The sequence below is a fragment of the Helicoverpa zea genome, chromosome 29 (assembly GCF_022581195.2).
Source record: "Helicoverpa zea isolate HzStark_Cry1AcR chromosome 29, ilHelZeax1.1, whole genome shotgun sequence".
NCBI lineage: Eukaryota > Metazoa > Arthropoda > Insecta > Lepidoptera > Noctuidae > Helicoverpa > Helicoverpa zea.
Genome location: NC_061480.1, coordinates 2,958,258 through 2,980,514, shown reverse-complemented (window position 1 = coordinate 2,980,514; position 22,257 = coordinate 2,958,258). Strand labels below are relative to the sequence as shown.

The 22,257-nt window shown below is 41.1% G+C and overlaps 2 protein-coding genes across 2 annotated transcripts; one reads left to right on the top strand and one right to left on the bottom strand.

Annotated features, from left to right (window-relative positions):
- Nucleotides 1-242: 242 nt before the first annotated feature.
- LOC124644089 (transmembrane emp24 domain-containing protein 5-like) lies at nt 243-6,872 on the bottom strand. Its single transcript, XM_047183303.1, has 6 exons — nt 6,524-6,872; nt 4,624-4,800; nt 3,853-3,928; nt 2,523-2,676; nt 1,686-1,743; nt 243-1,235 (listed from the first exon to the last, which is right to left on the bottom strand). Exons 1-6 carry the CDS (start codon nt 6,662-6,664, stop codon nt 1,161-1,163), a joined length of 681 nt encoding a protein of 226 aa, XP_047039259.1. The 5' UTR covers nt 6,665-6,872; the 3' UTR covers nt 243-1,160.
- A 406-nt stretch (nt 6,873-7,278) lies between these two features.
- LOC124644244 (suppressor of fused homolog) lies at nt 7,279-21,874 on the top strand. The gene is made up of 12 exons (XM_047183498.1): nt 7,279-7,542; nt 8,004-8,106; nt 8,474-8,566; nt 9,175-9,359; nt 9,902-10,050; nt 12,421-12,506; nt 16,183-16,336; nt 16,688-16,796; nt 19,313-19,386; nt 19,826-19,920; nt 20,424-20,541; nt 20,941-21,874. The coding sequence occupies exons 1-12, from the start codon at nt 7,389-7,391 to the stop codon at nt 21,133-21,135; spliced, it is 1,515 nt and encodes a 504-aa protein (XP_047039454.1). The 5' UTR covers nt 7,279-7,388; the 3' UTR covers nt 21,136-21,874.
- Nucleotides 21,875-22,257: the final 383 nt, after the last annotated feature.

Here is a 22,257-nt window from a genome sequence, read left to right as displayed (position 1 = left end):
TAAACGAAAATACGATATCCCATCCTTTTTTAAACTTCTAGACGTGATATTTTTACAATTTTTGAGAGAACACTTCGGCATTTTGAACGACTGCTTACGTACGCGAGCGACGCGAGACTATTTGAAATGAGCGCACAATTTTGAATGTTGCGCTCTTTTGGTGAGCACGTTTTTTGAGACGTTGAGTGTGCATCTTGGGTTTTTGTATATCAATGAATTAAGGAGTAATAAAACAAGAACAGTAGACTAGTAAACTTATTATATTTATTTATTACTAATTATTGTGCGCCGACATTGTACAGATTCGTTCAATAAACGCTACTTACGTGCTTTGGTAAACAATACTTATAATAAATAACAATTAAATAATATCTTATATTGCTTCCACGTTGGATTGACGTTTTTTTAGTATAAATTGGTGGTAGTTTATTTTTACAGTTCAATTTTTAAGTCTGTATCCAAGCTTATTGGTTAATGGTAATAAGTTCGTTCCCATAGGACTTAATAATGGTAGAGAAATAAGGTACTATTACAAATTACATTTTAAATGTAAATCTGACTTGTAATTGTAGAGAAATTTTGTGGTAAGTATTTACAATAATTATGGCTATTAATACTAGTTCTTTACGTAATCATGATTTTTACTTTCAATAAAGGAAAATAAGAAAAATATTCAATCTTTTAAACAAAAGATTTTTAAAATATGACTCGAGATCACATTGGTATAAATGTTATATCTCACGAAAAGGAAAGACAGCGGAGATGTCATAACGCAATATCTCCTAAGAAAGTAGCGCGACAACATGCGAGGCAAGGGGACGGGGAACGTTACTAGCTCCGCACATTTTCAAAATAAAATCACCAATCAATCAAGACCAATCTTTGACAGATTGGTTTTGATTCGATAAGGAACCCGAACGCCTCGTTAGTTGTAGTAAGTGATCCCGGCTACCGCACGTCGCTTGAGCTACAAGAAGGCGCCTGACCTACCTGCCTTATGGCATCTCCGATATCTTTCCTTCCTCCGTGGTTTACACACACAAGTAAAGCTTACCCGCTTTCGTGAAATAAAACATCTATATACCAATATTATTATGATAAAATAATTGACACATTATTTTGTGATGTTTAGGCAAGAGTTTGACACAATCACAGTTGGTTCACCGACTTGAAAATCCGGGGACAAGTTTCCTAAAACTCCTCGTGTCTTCGAAGAGACTTTTTACAAATATTACCTGTGGACAAAAGATGGTTTATTTATGGAGTAATTTACTCAAAGTAGGCTGTAAATAAAGATATGGTAAAACTGGAAAATCATCATCACAAATATGTCAGAAGCGAGTAAGTCTGACACCAGTCTTACTAAGGAGTATCGGGTTGCCCGTGTAACTGGGTTAAGGAGGTCAGATAGGCAGTCGCTCCTTGTGGCACACTGGTGCACGCGGTTAGACTGGAAGTCGACGCCAACATATGTAGTTGGGAAAATGCTTTGGAGATGATGATGACCCTAAGGCTCTAAAACTACTGAACATTAAAAAAAATCTTTCACTGTTGGAATGCTATACTCTTCCCGAGTAACATAGGCTATATTCTATCCCGATACGGGCAGTAGTTCACACGGGACGCGGGTGAAACCGCTGGAAAACGGCTAGTTATGTAAAAATAAGTAAATAATATAGACTTACCTGTGTAATTCCTACTAATAACATTAATAGTACGTGTCCTATGGACCATGTTAATACTCTGAAACAAAGAAAAAACATTACTATATAAAAATTATTTTTAACAACTGAAGAGCGTTTAAGTAAAAACGATTTAAAAATTTTGGCCAAAACAAAACATAAACAGCCTTACTACAAAATCTTAAACATCTGTTGAACATTTGTCTTAAAAAAGTGTGGCTGCAAAACGGACCTTATTTCAACGTCATAATCTGTATTTTTTTTAGACAAGTGTTCAACAGACGTTTAAAAGTTTTTGTGGTACGACGGTAAGGTTTTTATTTCCAAAAAATTGCAATTTCATCATCATCATCATCTCAGGCGGCGGACGTCCACTGCTGAACATAGGCCTCCCCCTTAGATCTCCACAGATACCTGTTGGAGGCGACCTGCATCCAGCGTCGACGGCGACCGACATAAGGTCGTCTGTTGCAATTTATCGTTACATAATTACTCTATATAATAATGTAAGTTTTCTATAGCGTCCAATTATATTTATCATGCCATGTTTCAGAGGGCACGTTAAACTATAGGTCCCGGCTGTCATTGAACAACCTTGACAGTCCTTACGGGTAGTCAGAAGCCAGTAAGTCTGACACCAGTCTAACCAAGGGGTGTTGGGTTGCCCGGGTAACTGGGTTGGGGAGATCAGATAGGCAGTCGCTCCTTGTGGCACACTGGTACTCAGCTGCACGCGGTTAGACTGGAAGCCGACACCAACATAGTTGGACCAAGGCTCAGGAGATGATGATGATGATTAGTACCTACATCCTTGCAGCCCAGTTCCCAGTTCCCACTTACCTGTCACACATCTCTTCAGCCAAGTTCCTGTCTCTAGCCTCATGGGCTGAGTGCAACTCCTGGAGCCTCCTGGCTGTGGATACCTTATCCTTCACCCGGGTGACGGACTCTGATATATCTCGTACTCGCATCATGTATGTTTCTGCTGCGTTACCTGAAGAAAAAAAGTAAATGGTATTTTTTTATTTAAATTATTTATTAAACTGTTACAGTTTATGGGACAAGAAGAATAAAAACCGGCCAAGTGCGAGTCGAACTCGCGCAAGAAGGGTTCCGCACCATTATTTATAAAACGGACAAAAAAATCACGTTTGTTGTATGGGAGCCCCCCAAAATATTTATTTTATTCTAGTTTTCAATATTTGTTGTTATAGCGGCAACAGAAATACATCATCTGCGAGAACTCTCTATCACGGTTCATGAGATACAGCCTGGTGACAGCCGAACGGACGGACGGACAGAGCGAAAATAATAAGGTCCCGATTTACCCATTGGGTACGGAACTCTAAAAATTAAGGCAATCCTTACCTATTAACAATGAATATGCCATGATATGCCCACAGTATCCTTGTATACTTTTAATTCGGACAGTACCATATTATTGTATTGACATCAGAACTACATACAGCTGCCACTTTTCATGAAGCTACGATCCTTGGGAGATGGTTACTTTTTTTTTCTTAGAATCCATTTCATACATATAGGCCGACCTAATATAAGCGTGTTAAAAAATGGTACCTACTCCTGTTTAATTATGTTGTACAAAAATTCCATCAAACAAAACTGTGTACTTGTCGGCCTGAGTATGCGTAAAATCGGTTCAGCGAAACGTGAAATACTTGCGCACAAACATACATACAGGGGCCCGATTCTCCTAATTTTACTTAAGCGACATACGATTCACGTTCGACTCGATTCGACTGAGATCCGATCCCGACTCGATTACGATTGAAGCGTATGTGGCATTCCGCTATTTTTTCTTTGAAATAAACGTTTTCATCCTTTTCTGTCATTCAATAATGAATCATTTTGTCTGCAAATGATTTACGATTGCAAAATGATTGTACAGCAAACTACCGTATAGACCAAAATTACAAAAAATAGCAGACCAATCGCACACCAATCAAATGTCAATCGAATACGATTGGTCTTTTATTAGTAGCAGAATGAACGATATGGTTAAAACTGCTATTACGATCATATTGCGATTCGATTTCTATTCGATTTTGACATTATTAACTTAGGAGAATCGGGCCCCTGGTCAAACTGAGAAACTCCTTTTTTGGAGTCGGTTGATAAATCGCAATGATAACGTTTGATTGTCACTTACCAAGTTCCATCTCTTTATCATCATCATAGTCCTTTTCGTCCTGCTCATCACCGTCGATCAGCATATCGAAGAATACCTGAAAGGAAAGAAAACATAACAAGATGATACTTTTCTATTTTTTAAGAACATCATCTGCCTAGCCTTTTCCAAAGTATGTGAGGGTTCCAGTCTAACCGCATGCAGCTGAGTACCAGTGTGCCACAAGGAGCGACTGCATATCTGATCTCCTCAACCCAGTTACCCGGGCAACACAATAGACTGGTGTCAGACTTACTGGCTTCTGACTATCCGTAACGACTGCCAAGGATGTTCAATGACGCCGGGACCTACAGTTTAATGTACCTACATTGATGTCCAAGATATACTTAGAAAGCACATACAAACTTAGCAAAGTTGCATTGATACTTTCCTGACCTGGAATGGAACCATCAACTCATACTTGAGAGGTTGGTTCTTTACCCACTAGGCCACCACGACCTACAGTTTAACATGCCTTCCGAAACACAGTCATTGGTGTCTAAGATATACTTAGGATACTTGCATGATCTACAAGATGCAAGTAGCTTGCGCACGTTGAGTCACATGCGCAGGTTACATGCATGTTAAAAACGTGCGGGTCCAGCGACTCGCGCATGTACCAAAGCTAGATACCCACCCGCGTGCTCGTGTCACTTGTGCATGTTAACTTGCTCCAGCTACATGCACCGTGTAGACGCACCCTAATACATACATACTTAGAAACTCATTCATACTTAGAAAGTCCATACTCACAGTTTTCTGACTAAACGTACTGAAGCTATTGTCGAAACAGAACTTATAGTCGCCGCTGGAAGTCGCCGTGTGCCTGTGCGAGTTCTCCGGCTTCTTGAAGTCGGCGACTATGACGCGGCCGGTAGGATCGCCCAGTTGGAACGATATGTCTAAGTCGCCATGTGTTGAGTCTATCACCTGGGAGAAGAATTATTTGGATGATATTAATTAGCTGTTTTACGTGAAGTTACCGGAGCTACGAGAGAAGTTCCCCATACATGAAAAAAAATAATTATAGTCTACTAGCTTTCGCCCGCGTAGAGTTCGGTTATATCGCGTTTCCAAGAGAACTCTTCAAAAGTCCGGGATAAAAACTATCCTATGTTCTTCCTCAAGGTCAACTGTATCAATGTACCAAATTTTATTAAAATCAGTTCAGTGGTTTAGACGTGAAAGCGTAACAGACAGACAGACAGACAGGCAGACAGACAGAGTTACTTTCGCATTTATAATATTAGTAGGGATGATACTTGGGTATTCCCAAGAGTGAGAGATATTTTCAAATCCGTTCCGTAGTTCCAAAGACTGTAGATAAAATTAGCGCCGGGTACTTCCTTACGCAACCTTATTTTATAAATACAGTCTACTTTCCCATTGATTAAAATAGTCTTTATGTTATTCTGAAATATAAATATAATCTTTCTAGTATTAAGTGAAAACATAACAAATATACACATGGTACATACATTGTTACAAACTTTCACATTTATAATATTTGCAAAACTGATAAATAAATGGCTATAGTTATTTCGTTATCCAAATCTATGCATTAGTACAGTTATGTGAATAAGCAATTAATTTTCTAATTAATATAGCATACACGTGTTGATAAAATAAACTGTAATTCGTTATTGAATCGTTTTGTGAATAACAAACTTGTATTTTGTGACTTTGTCTAACTAATTGTTTCTCTGCACTTTCACTGGCGTCCCGTGGGAACTACTGCCCGTACCAGGATGAAATATAGCCTATGTTACTCGGGAAGAGTGTAGCGCCCCAACAGTGAAAGAATTTTACAAATTGGTTCAGTTGTTTCAGAGCCTTTCAGGCACAAACAAAAAAAAATTCACTCTTTATTATATTATTTACCTATATAATTTAAGATTTTCTTTCTGAACCATAAAAGATTGGTTTTTGACTTAAAAATGTGTATTTTAAAGCCAAGAAGTTTATATTAAATGTTAACTACTGGTTTTTATATATGCTTATCAATTTTGTACCTCTAATAAAAATATAATAGTTGCCTTAACCTTGAGATATTACTAAACAAAACTAGATTGAAAGAACAAGGAGATATTTTTTTAAATTTAAAAATACTGTAGTTGTGGTCATTTTATAAACAACTAGCCGTTTTCCCGCAGTTTCACAAACGTCCCGTGGGAACTAATGCCCGTAATGGGATAAAATATAGCCTATGTTACTCAAGAAGTGTGTAGCTTTACAATGAAATATTTTTTCTAAATGTATCAGCAGTTTCTGAGCCTTTAGAATACAAACACACAAAAAATGTTTCCTCTTTATTATGTGTATTAATGTATTAATATAGATGAAAAAAATTGAGTGGAAATGAATGGAGTAGCAATACAATTACTCACACTTCTTTGGTTGGCCGACAGCCAAAAACCATCTCGTCGAGTAGGTTTAAATAAATGTAAGTATGTATATTGTTTGTGAAAGAATAGTAAGTTAAATTCACTACAGCTATCACGTTGAAGGCATAAAATATAGTTTCCAAGTTATCAGCAATAAAACGTGGCAAAATAATAGATATTAATTTACGATTTAAGCATAAAATTTTTATCTTTATTCCGTACCTACGAGGTTATCTACCGTTGTTGATAAAAATAGTTTTTCGACTCACCTGATATTCTATGTCGATTATTTCGTCCACCTGCACTTTGTGGAAGAAACAGTCCACTTTTCCAGCCTGCACCATAATAGTCATGTCTTTTTCGTAAGCAAAAACTACGCTAAATATAGTTGTTAAAAATATGTAGCGCATTTTGACGATTTTATTCGTGTTTACTCGTTTAAATTGCGATTGACTCAGCAAGGGGTGTCGGAAATGTTATTTATAGTATTTGACTGGGTTGTTTGTGTTTATAAATAGCGCAAAACGGCATAAAATATCGAATAATTTTTACAAACAAATAAACAGTGAAGGTTATAATACGGCGGTAGCGGGCGGATGTTCGTAATCGTTCTGAAATTTTATGACTTATTTATTGACAGTTCGTTTCCATATTTGATGCAAAGAGGATGCATGTTGATGATGACAGATTTTTAAATAAAAATGATTTTCATTAGTTTCATTAGTGAGCGGAAACACATAATATGTTAATAATTTCCTATTGTATTATAACCAATTTAATACTAAATTAAAAACACAGCCTTTATAAAATATTTTGTGTAGTTTTGTTAATAAAATTTCGTTTAGAAACTCAAAGAATGTTCAGGTACGTTTAGCTATGTTTTGGAACATATACTTTATTATCTCGCTTACACTCAATACATAGAAGAGGGACATAAACCGACATAAATAGATGTAGCTGTCATAGTTATGCTTCAAGTTAGAACTATTCAAACCAAGAACACGAAAAAAGAAAACAAAAAACATGCACAGACTATTAATGATTCGAATTTAATTATTCTTTAAATTAGAAACTTTATGGACAAAAGCTCCTTGTTGTGACCAAAACTTTTGAAGTTACTTATTTTTAGTTAAAATGTCTGGTGTAAGTGGCGCGGGTGCTCCGCCCCTGGGCGGTGTAGTCAGAAATAGCGCGTTATCCTTTGTTGCGTCTGCGCAGCCAGCGGCAACAGCTGACAGCATTCCGGGAAACTCGCAAGAGATGGATCGGGAGCAGTTGGCGCAAGCAGGTAAAGGCAATGTCTTATTCAGCCTAGTTTACACAAAGTTTTGTAGGGTTCAGTCTATTTAGTCACTGATGATGATGTAAGTATGCTTACTCTACATCCTTTTATCTTGGGAGACTGCCTCTAAGAGCGGTATTCTAGTTCATGTAGCCTATATCCTAAGCTACACATCAGTCATCTGCCTAGCCTTTTCCAGTCAGTCCCAAAGTCCTTGCTCCATAGCGCCCTTAAGGCTCCAACCCCTTTTTCTTAATTCCTATATTCCACTTAGCATCTATACCAACTACTGGTGATAAACTACTCAGTCATTGGCATCCCAAAATATACTTTGAAAATTCATACATACAAATTGTTAGATTGGTTTCGAACACTCACTAATATTTGAGATGCAAGTGCTTGAACCACTAGTTCACCTACTACTTTGTCTTAAATCCAGCAAATTAATGAGTTATACTTTGTTTCAGATCGTCTAGTACCAGCAGGGCTTACAGCACTGTGTGAGGCTTGCTCCCGGCTATATCCCGACCAGCCCAACCCTCTGCAAGTCACTACGAGGCTTAAATACTGGTATGTCACTATCAATTGTGTATATTATAAGTTCCTTACTCTGTTCTGCGATTGCATTCGCATTTTGAAAGGACTACATTCTTCTTGTCTTGCATATGGATAAAACGTAGCATATATTCTATTCTGATATAATATAAATTCATTCTACTATTAATAATTATAAATGTGAAAGTTTGTAAGGATGTAAAACCACTGGGTGGATTTTGATGAAACTTTTCAGAAATATAACTTATTTTATTAATATATTTAACCTGCATTAAACCGCAGATGGAAGTTAAGCTTTGAACAAAGTAACTTAAGTAACACACACATTCTTGCATAAGAAGCTAAACAAAAACTTCAGTAATAAAAATATATAAATTTTCAGGTTGGGCGGCCATGACCCCCTAGACTACATAAGCATGTACTGGAATCCGGGCCGACCAGATGAGCATATTCTGCCTCATTGGCATTATGTCAGGTAAGTTGGAACAAGGGTCAGTTGTGACAATTTATTTATTAAGTTAAGGCTTACCAACTAAGATAGATACACATTCATACAGACAATCTTAAAAATATGGGAGACAACAGTTAGTGTATGCTCTTAAATTAAAGGTAGGCTCAACATTATTTTTAGATGGTTCATGTAAAAAGTATGATTATGGAGTTAAACATTTAAATTGATGTAATTAGCACATTTTATGAAGTTTAATTTAAATAGAACAGTATTGGCGGGTATCCTGGTAAGAAAATATAAATATGTGTTTTTAAAAGTACTAAGATGAGGTGAATTTCCATTGGTTGGCGGCATTGGAATAGACAACAATGTTTCTTCGGGTCTTCTCGCTCTAGAGAAAAAATAACAAATTGTGTGCAAACAAGTTAATTCGCATAATAAAAAGTATTAGAAAATATATTTCTTTTGTATATTTTTTATTAGGCATATTACCTAAATCGTTTGACCCAATCAATTCTGCAGTTTAACATGAGAGCATCAAAACAATATTATATCAGAAAAATATGTATTCTAGCTTCAACAATACTACCAAGATTCAACTGTATATTTTTTATCATGAACCCTCTCCCCAGCTTCGGTCTCTCCGACCTACACGGCGACGGTCGCGTCCACCCCCTACCGGAGTTAGCCCGTGACGCGCCATCAGGCTATGGCTTCGAGCTAACCATGCGTCTGTCAGCTGAAGAAGGGTTGACACAACCGCCTCTGTGGCCCGCGGCGTTACTGCAAGCACTGGCTAGATATGTTTTTACTACTGGTAAGTTATGAGATGAATTCACTATTTTAAGTGATTTTTTAGGGATTCCGTACTCAAAGAATTATAAGTAGGTACTTTTGTAGGACAGTAATTTTGACGTAGGCGCAAAAACTCATTTTTAAAATATATTAATATCCGCGAAATCGCTGAGGGCCAAAAATGCTGGAGGGTAGCAATTGGGTATTAACTCTGGATCTTCTTCTTGACGAGTCGATGGCAACTTAAATTTTGGAGGCCCAATATTTCGCTACGCATACGGCATTGTCAGTAGCGTTATAAAGGTCATCTACTATGCAGCTGTCGGGGCATAGTGGATGAAAAAATTACTCACTAACACTTTTCAAACTGGATGTTGAATATCTTCAGCAATTAAGTAGCAACTCTCGCTGGAGCAGAGGGGAACAGTGAGGATTGACAGCGATTCTGACGTTAACAAAATAGCTGTCCAATTTTTTTATTTTATTGTTAGAAATTCTGTTTGTATATTTGAATATGTAATTGATTATTGACTGACTTCATGAAAGAAACTCTACAATTTACAGGCAACAAGCTCTGCGCTGGCGACCATATAACCTGGCACCGCGCATTAGACGGCGGCGCCTCACGCTCGCGCCTGCGACACCTGCTCGTCGCCGCCGACACCATGCTGCCGCCCGCACACACCCCGCACGGCGCCGTGCACTTCTTACAGGTACTCAATACTGCACTCAGTAGTACACTCGCGCCTGCGTCACCTGCTCGTCGCCGCCGACACCATGCTGCCGCCCGCACACACCCCGCACGGCGCCGTGCACTTCTTACAGGTACTCAATACTGCACTCAGTAGTACACTCGCGCCTGCGTCACCTGCTCGTCGCCGCCGACACCATGCTGCCGCCCGCACACACCCCGCACGGCGCCGTGCACTTCTTACAGGTACTCAATACTGCACTCAGTAGTACACTCGCGCCTGCGTCACCTGCTCGTCGCCGCCGACACCATGCTGCCGCCCGCACACACCCCGCACGGCGCCGTGCACTTCTTACAGGTACTCAATACTGCACTCAGTAGTACACTCGCGCCTGCGTCACCTGCTCGTCGCCGCCGACACCATGCTGCCGCCCGCACACACCCCGCACGGCGCCGTGCACTTCTTACAGGTACTCAATACTGCACTCAGTAGTACACTCGCGCCTGCGTCACCTGCTCGTCGCCGCCGACACCATGCTGCCGCCCGCACACACCCCGCACGGCGCCGTGCACTTCTTACAGGTACTCAATACTGCACTCAGTAGTACACTCGCGCCTGCGTCACCTGCTCGTCGCCGCCGACACCATGCTGCCGCCCGCACACACCCCGCACGGCGCCGTGCACTTCTTACAGGTACTCAATACTGCACTCAGTAGTACACTCGCGCCTGCGTCACCTGCTCGTCGCCGCCGACACCATGCTGCCGCCCGCACACACCCCGCACGGCGCCGTGCACTTCTTACAGGTACTCAATACTGCACTCAGTAGTACACTCGCGCCTGCGTCACCTGCTCGTCGCCGCCGACACCATGCTGCCGCCCGCACACACCCCGCACGGCGCCGTGCACTTCTTACAGGTACTCAATACTGCACTCAGTAGTACACTCGCGCCTGCGTCACCTGCTCGTCGCCGCCGACACCATGCTGCCGCCCGCACACACCCCGCACGGCGCCGTGCACTTCTTACAGGTACTCAATACTGCACTCAGTAGTACACTCGCGCCTGCGTCACCTGCTCGTCGCCGCCGACACCATGCTGCCGCCCGCACACACCCCGCACGGCGCCGTGCACTTCTTACAGGTACTCAATACTGCACTCAGTAGTACACTCGCGCCTGCGTCACCTGCTCGTCGCCGCCGACACCATGCTGCCGCCCGCACACACCCCGCACGGCGCCGTGCACTTCTTACAGGTACTCAATACTGCACTCAGTAGTACACTCGCGCCTGCGTCACCTGCTCGTCGCCGCCGACACCATGCTGCCGCCCGCACACACCCCGCACGGCGCCGTGCACTTCTTACAGGTACTCAATACTGCACTCAGTAGTACACTCGCGCCTGCGTCACCTGCTCGTCGCCGCCGACACCATGCTGCCGCCCGCACACACCCCGCACGGCGCCGTGCACTTCTTACAGGTACTCAATACTGCACTCAGTAGTACACTCGCGCCTGCGTCACCTGCTCGTCGCCGCCGACACCATGCTGCCGCCCGCACACACCCCGCACGGCGCCGTGCACTTCTTACAGGTACTCAATACTGCACTCAGTAGTACATTCGCGCCTGCGTCACCTGCTCGTCGCCGCCGACACCATGCTGCCGCCCGCACACACCCCGCACGGCGCCGTGCACTTCTTACAGGTACTCAATACTGCACTCAGTAGTACACTCGCGCCTGCGTCACCTGCTCGTCGCCGCCGACACCATGCTGCCGCCCGCACACACCCCGCACGGCGCCGTGCACTTCTTACAGGTACTCAATACTGCACTCAGTAGTACACTCAATACTGAACTCAGTAGTACACTCAATACTGCACTCAGTAGTACACTCAATACTGCACTCAGTAGTACACTCAGTACTGCACTCAGTAGTACACTCAATACTGCACTCAGTAGTACACTCAGTACTGCACTCAGTAGTACACTCAATACTGCACTCAGTAGTACATACACTCGAACATAACATCGTGCGTGGCACCGCAGGGCCCAACAAGGCCAAGGCCTGCCGGGGCTGCGGGAGTGTTCGCGCGAGGTCCCGCGGCGCTGGTACTTAAAAGGCCTACGACGAAACACGACGGTTTTTAGTCAGTAAGAGTCTGACACTCCCTTACCACTGCTGACCCACATCGGGAGGGGCCATTTGATGACGTTTGGAGTCGTAAAAAAAAAGACCCGACAGTTTAAGATGCCCTCCGAAACACACAGGAACTCGTTATGACATCCTCCTTGCTGATTATCGGCTACGGCGGCTGTTCTCATGTACCTAAGGAGATCAGCCAACAAAACGTCAATAAATAATTATTAATTCGCGATAATTTGTGGTATTTTCAGATAGTCGGATGTACTGGCAGAGAATTGAAAGCAGCGCAAAGAGGTTCAGGGTTTGAAGTACTTAAGCTTATCAGTGAAGACCCCAAGTAAGTTTATGTACATTAGCTTTATCTTCATACATAAGTAATTTTGTATTTTACATATGTTATAACAATTTTTGACTGTGACTGCGCCGTTTCTTGTTTTTAATAATAATTATAGACCAATAACATGCCTCCCTACCTTGTATAAAATAATCACCTCATGTATAACTAACAAAATCACTAAACACATTGAAAAATATAATATTCTAACGGAAGAACAGAAAGGGTGCAGACGCAGACACATGGGCTGCAAAGAACAACTAATTATAGACTCCACCATTTTAAAACAGGTTCAAACATCTAGAAAAAACTTATATGTAGCATATATCGACTATAAGAAAGCGTTCGATAGCGTCCCGCACTCTTGGCTGATCGAAATATTAAATATATATAAAATCAATCCCATTATTGTAAATTTCCTCAAAAATACTATGGCGTCATGGAGAACTACACTTAACATACACACACAAACAGCAACCTTATCTACAGATGAAGTAGCTATCAGAAAAGGTATATTCCAGGGAGATTCCCTAAGCCCCCTGTGGTTTTGCCTAGCCCTGAATCCACTCTCGCGAGCACTCATTGAATCAAAATCAGGTTTTGATATAAAGAACAATAGAACAATACTACACCAACTTACACATTTATTATACATGGATGATTTAAAATTATACGCAAACAAAAGTACAGAATTAAATAACTTATTAGATATAACAACAACTTTTACGAATGATATAAGAATGGATTTTGGGCTAGACAAATGCCGAAAACTAAACATAGAGAAAGGTAAGATTGTAGAAGGTAATTACTTAACAAATACAGAAGAGGTGATTGAAGCAATGGAAGAAGCAGAACTATATAAATACTTAGGTTACAATCAGTCAAGATTACTAGAACATAAATCCATTAAAGATAAACTCAAAAAAGAATACTTCAATAGAATCCATTCCTTATGCAAAATGCACTTAGCCAGTAAAAACTTATTTAAATCTATAAATACATATGCGATCCCTGTACTTACTTATTCTTTTGGCGTTATAAAATGATCTAAATCAGAATTAAACTCACTTGAAGTTAAAACAAGAACTACCCTAACGCAGCATAGATATCATCATCCCAAATCGGCAATAGAAAGAGTAATAATATCGCGCAAGGAAGGCGGACGCGGACTAATAGAGATATCACACCTCCATAAGAGACAAATAGTAAATCTCAAACAATTCTTCATACACAAAGGAAACAGCAGTCAATTACATAAAACCATAATAGAAATAGATAAAAACTACACACCACTAAACCTTAGCGAAAACGAAAACACAGACACAATAGACAGAACGAAACACGTAGAAGAAATACACAGAAGATGGAAACAGAAAGAATTACACGGTCGACACCCAAATGATTTACAACAAATATGTATAGATAGGGAAGCTTCCAACAAATGGTTAGAACTTAGCGGACTTTTTCCAGAAACAGAAGGGTTTATGCTAGCCATACAAGACCAAGTCATTAACACAAAGAATTACAGAAAGTATATAATAAGGGATAGTACAGTTAGGAGTGATTTATGTAGAAAATGTCATAGTAAGCCTGAAACCATACAACACATCACAGGAGCATGCAGCACACTTACACAAAACGATTACACACACAGACACAACCAACTTGTAAACATAATACACCAAAAACTCGCCATCAAACACAAACTTACACAAGATCCTTACACACCATATTACAAATACACACCAAGAGCTGTCTTAGAAAACCAATATTTTAGAATGTATTACGACCGCACTATAATTACAGACCACACCATTTATAACAACAGACCTGATATCACACTGGTAGATAAAACCAACAAACACACATTCATCATTGATATAGCAGTCCCAAACACTAACAACATTCAAAAAACAATCACAGAAAAAATTAGGAAATATACAGAATTGCAAGAAGAAATAACTAGAGTTTGGAAAATGAATAGAGTAACAATAGTCCCGATAATAATATCTACCACAGGTGTAGTCCCTAAACAAATTTTTAATAGTTTTGCCGCACTTAACCTCTCCAAATATACTTACCTCACTCTACAGAAAGCAGCTATCCTCAACACATGCCGTATAGTTAGAAAATTTTTGCAACTTGATTTAGACAATAATTTTAATGCAGTACAGAACAACCAGCAAACTTCTCAAACCCAGTATTAGTATTAGGATCTCACTTTGGCTTTAAGCCCGTAAGATCCTAAAAATACCAGGTTTAAATTAAAACCTGAGAAAACGAACGTTTAAAACCATAATAATAATTTATTTAATCAGATAACATAGATCCATAATGGTTAGTAACAATAGACTTATAAACTATGTTAGTAGGTACTTTAAACATGTCAATTTATTTTACTGTCCCAACTACTATTTTCACCCAGAGCGAGTGTATCGGACACTGATATTTACTTGCCACTATTTTCAAGATGTCGTTGCTACTACCGCGCACTCTGGCCAGCATCGATGCCACACGCTTGCGTCTTAATGCATAGAAATCATCTATGCGTGCTTCGGCAAACATCGAGGACGCACTACAGAACCGCGGCAATCTCAACAACATCCTGAGTACATTATTATATTGTACGCGCAGAGCGCTGTATGCCCTTTGAGTATAATTGACCCACAGGCTGCTGGTGTAAAACGATTGACAATAAGCTTTAAATAGCGCTAACTTGACTTGCACCGTACAACGAGCAAACCTGCGAGCCAACATGTTCCCCCGGACAGCCAGCGCCCTGCGCTCACGTTCGATATCTTCATTGTCCTTAAGGTCATCGGTGACAATATGCCCAAGATATTTAAATTTGTTCACTCGAGTAAGAGGAGAACCATTGAGACAAATAGGTGGAGGTTCATGCAAGGTTTTATCACCTAGGCCGAAAAATATACACTCACTCTTGGTCACATTGTACATGAGGCCATGACACTCGGCATACCGCTCACAGACTTTTAATAGGTTGCGGAGAGCCCCAATTGATGGGCTCAGCAGCACCATGTCATCGGCATAACTTATATTATTTACAGCCACACAACTTATATTTTTACAGTCGGCATAACTTATATTTTTAAATGAGATCAGATTTTTTTACGCAGATACATAAGTAATTTTGTGTTGCGAAAGCTGTAAATTAGTCCACAATAAATATGTACAAGTAAAACATTTTTATTAAAATACTAATCTGAAAATTGGATTAAAATCGGTTGGGTGGTACAAATATGCACATTATATACAGTTTAAACCTAAAAGTTATTTTATTTGAAGCTGGTCAAAAATGTGGTGGAGCCTTGTCGTGAGCTTTGAACTAGTTGGTAAAACTACAAGATACGGGATAATGAGAGCGGGTTAAAGCAATACCTTGGCTTTCACAGTTTAACACGCCTTATAGTTATCGGCACGAATCCTGAGCTCTGACCTTCACCTGCGCAGATGTAATTTATTGGGTTCCTTTTGTGGTATGAAGTGAGGTGCGGGGGCGGGCTAAAGCGGTGATTGGTCCGTAGCGCATCGCGTCATAGCCGTCACTCGGGATTGGTTCTTTGCTAATAAATCACTTCTGCGCAGATGTAGGTCAGAGCTCAAGATCCGTGTCAGTAACTATAACTGATACAATAAAAGATACTATCTCGTCCCACAGTTGTGGCGGCGCATGGCTAGTAACTCGCATGTCGCGTCGCGCGTCGTGCCGCCGCGTGCGTGCTCCGCGACGTCGCGCGTCCGACTCACGTGACACTGACCCCGCACCGCTCGCGGGGGTCTCTGCTACACTGCGGTGGCTGCCTTGGACACCGGTGAGTTTGACCCCCCGTACGTGGCTCGTACGGGGCACGGACGGGAAACGTTACATACATTTTGTATGACGAGCGTCGTTTGTGGCCCGGACGGGCCACGGCCGGGCTTTTACTTCAATTTTTTTACTAAATAAAAAAAAAACATACCGGCCGAATTGAGAACCTCCTCCTTTTTGGGAAGTCGGTTAAAAATGAATTGCTTTTCAATAGTCTGACTAAAACTCAAGAATGGCTGGACCGATTTGGCTTGTTTTAGTTTTAAAATGTTTGTAGAGGTCCAGGGAAGACTTAAAAAATAGGTACGAAGTTCGCGGGATCAGCTAGTTTAAGATATATTTGTGTACCCAACAGTCCGGTGAAGAGGTGTCTCCCGCCCCCCTCCCAGCGTCAGTTGAGCAGCAGATCAAGGACACCTTACAACGAGGACTGAGCACCATGACTGATAGAAGTGGCCCTGAAGGTATACTTGCGGCATAATTATTACATTCTTCACTTTAAATACTTATATAATCTACTTTACATAGGAAGGAGCAGCGGCGGCCCTAGCCATTGCGAGGCTACGTGCGGCAGGTCTATGCGAGGCCCTTTGTCCTACGTGAAAAGTTGTGAGCTAGGAGTTATTTTCTTGTTAATAAAAGAACTTACAAGCGGCGCTACCTTCTAGGTTCGGCTAAAAAAGAGTCACTAAAGCACCTAAACTTGTATATTAAAAAACGGTGCAAGGTGAAGTCGCGAGCGCAGCGAGCGCGAAAATTTTTGAGTTTTGGGACATAAAAGTACTCTAATCATGTTAGAAAGAACGGTACTGACAAGCGAACAGCCGCGAGCGCAGCAAGCGCGAAAATTTTTGAGTTTTGGGACATAAAAGTACTTTAATCATGTTAGAATGAACGGTACTGACAAGCGAACAGCCGCGAGCGCAGCAAGCGCGAAAATTTTTGAGTTTTGGGACATAAAAGTACTCTAATCATGTTAGAAAGAACGGTACTGACAAGCGAACAGCCGCGAGCGCAGCAAGCGCGAAAATTTTTGAGTTTTGGGACATAAAAGTACTTTAATCATGTTAGAATGAACGGTACTGACAAGCGAACAGCCGCGAGCGTAGCGAGCGCGAAAATTTTTGAGTTTTGGGACATAAAAGTACTCTAATCATGTTGAACCGTACTGACAAGTGAACAGCCGCGAGCGTAGCGAGCGCGAATTTTTAAAATTGTTTGTTTAAGGACTCTCAAATTAAACTCGGAATTAAGCACAAATAAAAAGAATCCACAATCAATGAGGATCGCACTAGAAGACTGGGCAGACGGTGTTTCGATCGGTGGTTTGAAGATCTCCAACCTGCGATATGCAGACGATACCACTTTGTTCGCCACCTGTACCCAACACATGGAAGAGCTTCTTGGCAAGATGGCACAGGTTAGTCTTGAGTTCGGACTTAAGATAAACCGGAATAAAACAAAAATGATGATTGTCGACCGCATGAATAACAATTCTCCAGAAATTACAAAAATTGCAAATTGTGATGTGGTGCAATCATACATTTATCTGGGGGCCTTAATAACGAACAACGGTGGATGTATCGACGAAGTCAAAAGGCGTATGGCGATCTCCAGATCTGCAATGGACAAGCTGAGGAAAATATGGAGGAATCGCAACATTTTTAGAGCCACAAAGATCCGACTAGTACGGACACTCGTATTCCCCATATTCCTGTATGCCGCAGAAACGTGGACCCTTCGGGAGGTAGAGAGGAAGAAGATAGACGCCCTAGAGATGTGGTGCTGGAGAAGAATGCTCGGAGTATCGTGGACTGAATTTCGTACCAACGAATCTATACTTCGAGAACTAGGCATCAAGCAACGTCTATCGTCTTTGGTACAGTCTCGTATCCTCAGTTATTTTGGTCACGTATGCCGCCGAGGGGAGGTGGCTATTGAGCGACTTGTGGTTCAGGGTAGGGTTGAGGGTACCAGGCCACGAGGAAGATCGCCTATGAGGTGGACTGACCAGATAAAAGCGGCAGTAAATGGCTCATCGTCACTCTACGAATGCACGAGGAAGGCGGCCATCAGAGAGGAGTGGCGGCGGGTTGTAAAGCTTGCCACCAACACCTGAAGTGATGACCACGACCACTCTGTCAAGAGTGATAACGACAAAGAAAGAAAAAAGAATCCGTGACTGGATCGCGAGCCAGTTGTTTTTGTTACGTTGGTTTTCCAATTTTTTTGTTAAATTGAGAACTCAAAAAGTAAACGCAGAATGAATAAGAAATAAATAAAGAAAAACATTTTTTTTCTTGGACCAGATATATATATATGTATTTTTTAATTATATTTTTTTTATATTAGTGTGGGTTGTAGCGCGAGGCCCCCCCAAGCGCGAGGCCCTGTGCGAAGGCACAGTTCGCACGCCCCTAGGGCCGCCACTGGGAAGGAGGATACGCATGCAACAAAGTGTGTGCTAACTATGAATGTAGATGGATGGAGAGGAAGAGGAAGACCTAAAAAAAGATGGATGGATTGCCTGAAAGATGACATGAATAGGAAGGGAGTGAGTGTCAGTATGACGAGTGACAGGGGAAAATGGAAGAGAATGACATATTGCGCCGACCACAAATAAAATTGGGAACAGGGCAGGAGGAATAAGACATAACTTTGTATAACCCGAATGCAGCAGAAAGAGTGTCAATGCATTTAGTAAGTCCAGGCAAAAATGTAAAATCGTCAAAAGTAATCTTACTTTGGCTTCCTGTAAAGTAAACGTTATTTACTTTTCTTTTGCTGCTCTTCCAATCTTTTCCAAAGGCACAACTTCCCGCATCTGGATATAAAAACAACCTATATCATTTCTCCTTTTGAGTTTCGGTTTAAAACATTAGTTTTGGCGCGACAGACAGTTACTTTCGCATTTATAAAAGTCTTTAATTAGGGATCTTTTCACCGTCAATATTATATTTTGTATTTCTTTCTTTTGCAGGTCACATGTCAACAGACAGTTTTGAAATGTCAAGCATGGAAAGAGCGTTACCCCACATACCTGAATTGATGGAGGTATGTATCTGTCACTATCATCATCTGCCGAGCCTTTTCCCAACTATGTTGGGGTCGGCTTCCAGTCTAACCGGATGCAGCTGAGTACCAGTGTGCCACAAGGAGCGACTACTTATCTGATCTTCTCAACCCAGTTACCCGGGCAACCCAATACCCCTTCGTAACACTGGTTGTCTGACTTTCTGCCCTTTGACTACTCGTAACGACTGCCAAGGATGTTAAATGACAGCCGGGATCTACAGTTTAACGTGCCATCCGAAACCATACACCGAATAGTCATTGGTGTCTAAGACATACTTAGAAAGTACATACAAACTTAGAAAAGTTGCATTGGTACTTGCCTGACCTGGAATCGAACACACTCATACTTGAGAGGTTGGTTCTTTACCCACTGGGCCACCTCGATTTCATAGTTTTAAATGTGATATTATTGATCCAGGGTTCGTGGCGTGGTGAATCTGACGTGGAATACTTGGATGGAGTTCACATTATGTTGAATCCTGAAGGCGCCAGTTTACTGCCGTTGGCTATCGAGTAAGTTAATTAATATGATTTTTAAACAACAATGATGCTGATGCTGACGCTTCTCGTGACCAAAAGGCTGGCTATTACCTCGGACAAAGGATCAGCATGGCGATCCAATGAGGTATATGTCAGCCTGTTGGGTACGCGCCTAGTCGACAGCGATGGGGACGAATTTTTTGACGCGTATTAGTTACAGGTAGTGGTTTATTTTGTTTGTTTGTTTTACTAGGATAGTTTTTTATATGTATTGTAAAATGTTAATACCTGTGTAAACAGCAATAGGATATTGGTTCTTATATTTTTTTATATATCTTAAATCTTATTGTTTCTTAAAGTTTAAAAACCGTGCGTGACGTTACAATTTAGTTTTTAGTGGTTTTACTAGCTTTTACTTCAATTTATTTCCACACACACATGCATAAAAAGTAGTCTATTTTCGCTTCATTGGTAATCATAAAATTATGTCCCTTCTGTCTTACCATTGATTAACAATCATATTTTGTATTCCGCAGTGGTCGTATCCGTCTAGGTGCTCACTTTACATGGCGCGGGCGCGGCGCCGCGCTCACGCTGCTGCCCGCGCGGGGACACGGCAGCAGGCCATACTCTGCTACTAACACCTGGCTGCAGGTAACTAGCATTATACTCCGTTATAGAGACCAATAATTCTCGGTTAAAGGAGGTCTATCAAGTTTTACCCCTCGCTGACATTTGACCATCATTTTCTGAGCCTTTGCCCAACTATGTTGGGGTCGGCTTCCAGTCTAACCGGATTCAGCTGCTTACCAGTGCTTTACAAGAAGCGACTGCTTATCTGATCTCCTCAACCCAGTTACCCGGGCAACCCAATACCTCTTGGTTAGACTGGTGTCAGACTTACTGGCTTCTGACTACCCGTAACGACTGCCAAGGATGTTCAATGACAGCCGGGACCTACAGTTTATAATCTTCAAAACTTATGAATAATAAATTTAGAAAAATTAAGCAAATAGCGATATTGTACATTAACACATTAATTTATTTTTAAAGGCGGAAATACCAAAAGATTTAGCAGCAGACATGTCAAAACAAGTTGCTACATTTTCCAAGTTAGCTGACACAGACTCCGAATCAGACAGCGATGAAGACACCCAAGGACTGGAGCCCCCAATGTTACCCATCACTCTAACGTGGCCGAAACATAAGTTAAAAATATCTGTAGTACATGACAATGAGTTTTTATAACGTCAGAATGACAACAGGGGCGCGATTCTACTAATTTTACTTGCGACATACGATTCAAATCCGACTGAGATCCAATCACGACTCAATTACGATTGGAGCGTAATGTCTCTATGACTGGATGTGTAGCGTGTGTATGTATGTCGAATCTCAATACCAGTTTTAACCTTAGCGGGCATTCTGCTACTAATATAAGACCGATCATATTCCAATGACATTTCATTGTTTTGCCATTGGTCTGCCATTTGGTCTATAGGACAGTCTGCTCTACAATCATATTGCAATCGTAAATCATTTGCAGACAATGTGATTAATTATGGAATCACAGATAAATAAAATCGTTTATTTAAAACAAGAATAGCGGAATGCCACATATGTTTCAATCGTAATTGAATCTCAGTTGGATATCAATAGTATCAAATCGTATGTCGTTTAAGTTATAGTAGCAGAATTAAGCCCCAGAAATATGTAAGTCCACAGCTAGCATGTGTTCGCGCGGCGGTTGCAGTTTCGCGGACATATTAGTAATGTTCGCACGCAATGTGTTACTTTCTGCTAGAACGAGTAGATCTGAAGATACATTTATGAAAAGAATAATCTTCCAGCTAGAGTATTCTATATATAGATAGACGAAGTCGCGGCCAAATGCTATATGTATAGTATTACTATGTACATGTAACCAATATTATTTTGTAAATAAGACTTGACTAAACTGAAAGAATACATTTATTTTTAACACAAACGGTTTTTTTTAATAACGTACCTATACTTTAACTAGTTTTTCAGTGATTACAACGTTAACGTTAGACCAGCCTAAAAAAATAGTTGAACCATGGAAAACAAAATAATTAGCGGAGCTGCCATAACGGAAAATCTCCTAAGAAAATAGCGCGACAACATGCGGGTGCGAGGGGGACGACGAACGCTACTGTCTTCGCCCTTATGTTATGTTATTCGCCTTCCTTTTCTTCGTGTGTATGTATACACATGTTTATGGCAAATAAATAATTCTATTCCATTTGGACCCGCCCATTTTTCAAGAACCAGAACTCCTAGTTAATTTACTCGTAACGGAAAGTATCTGTCACGCCTATCGTACGTATTAAACCTGCATTACGGCATCTC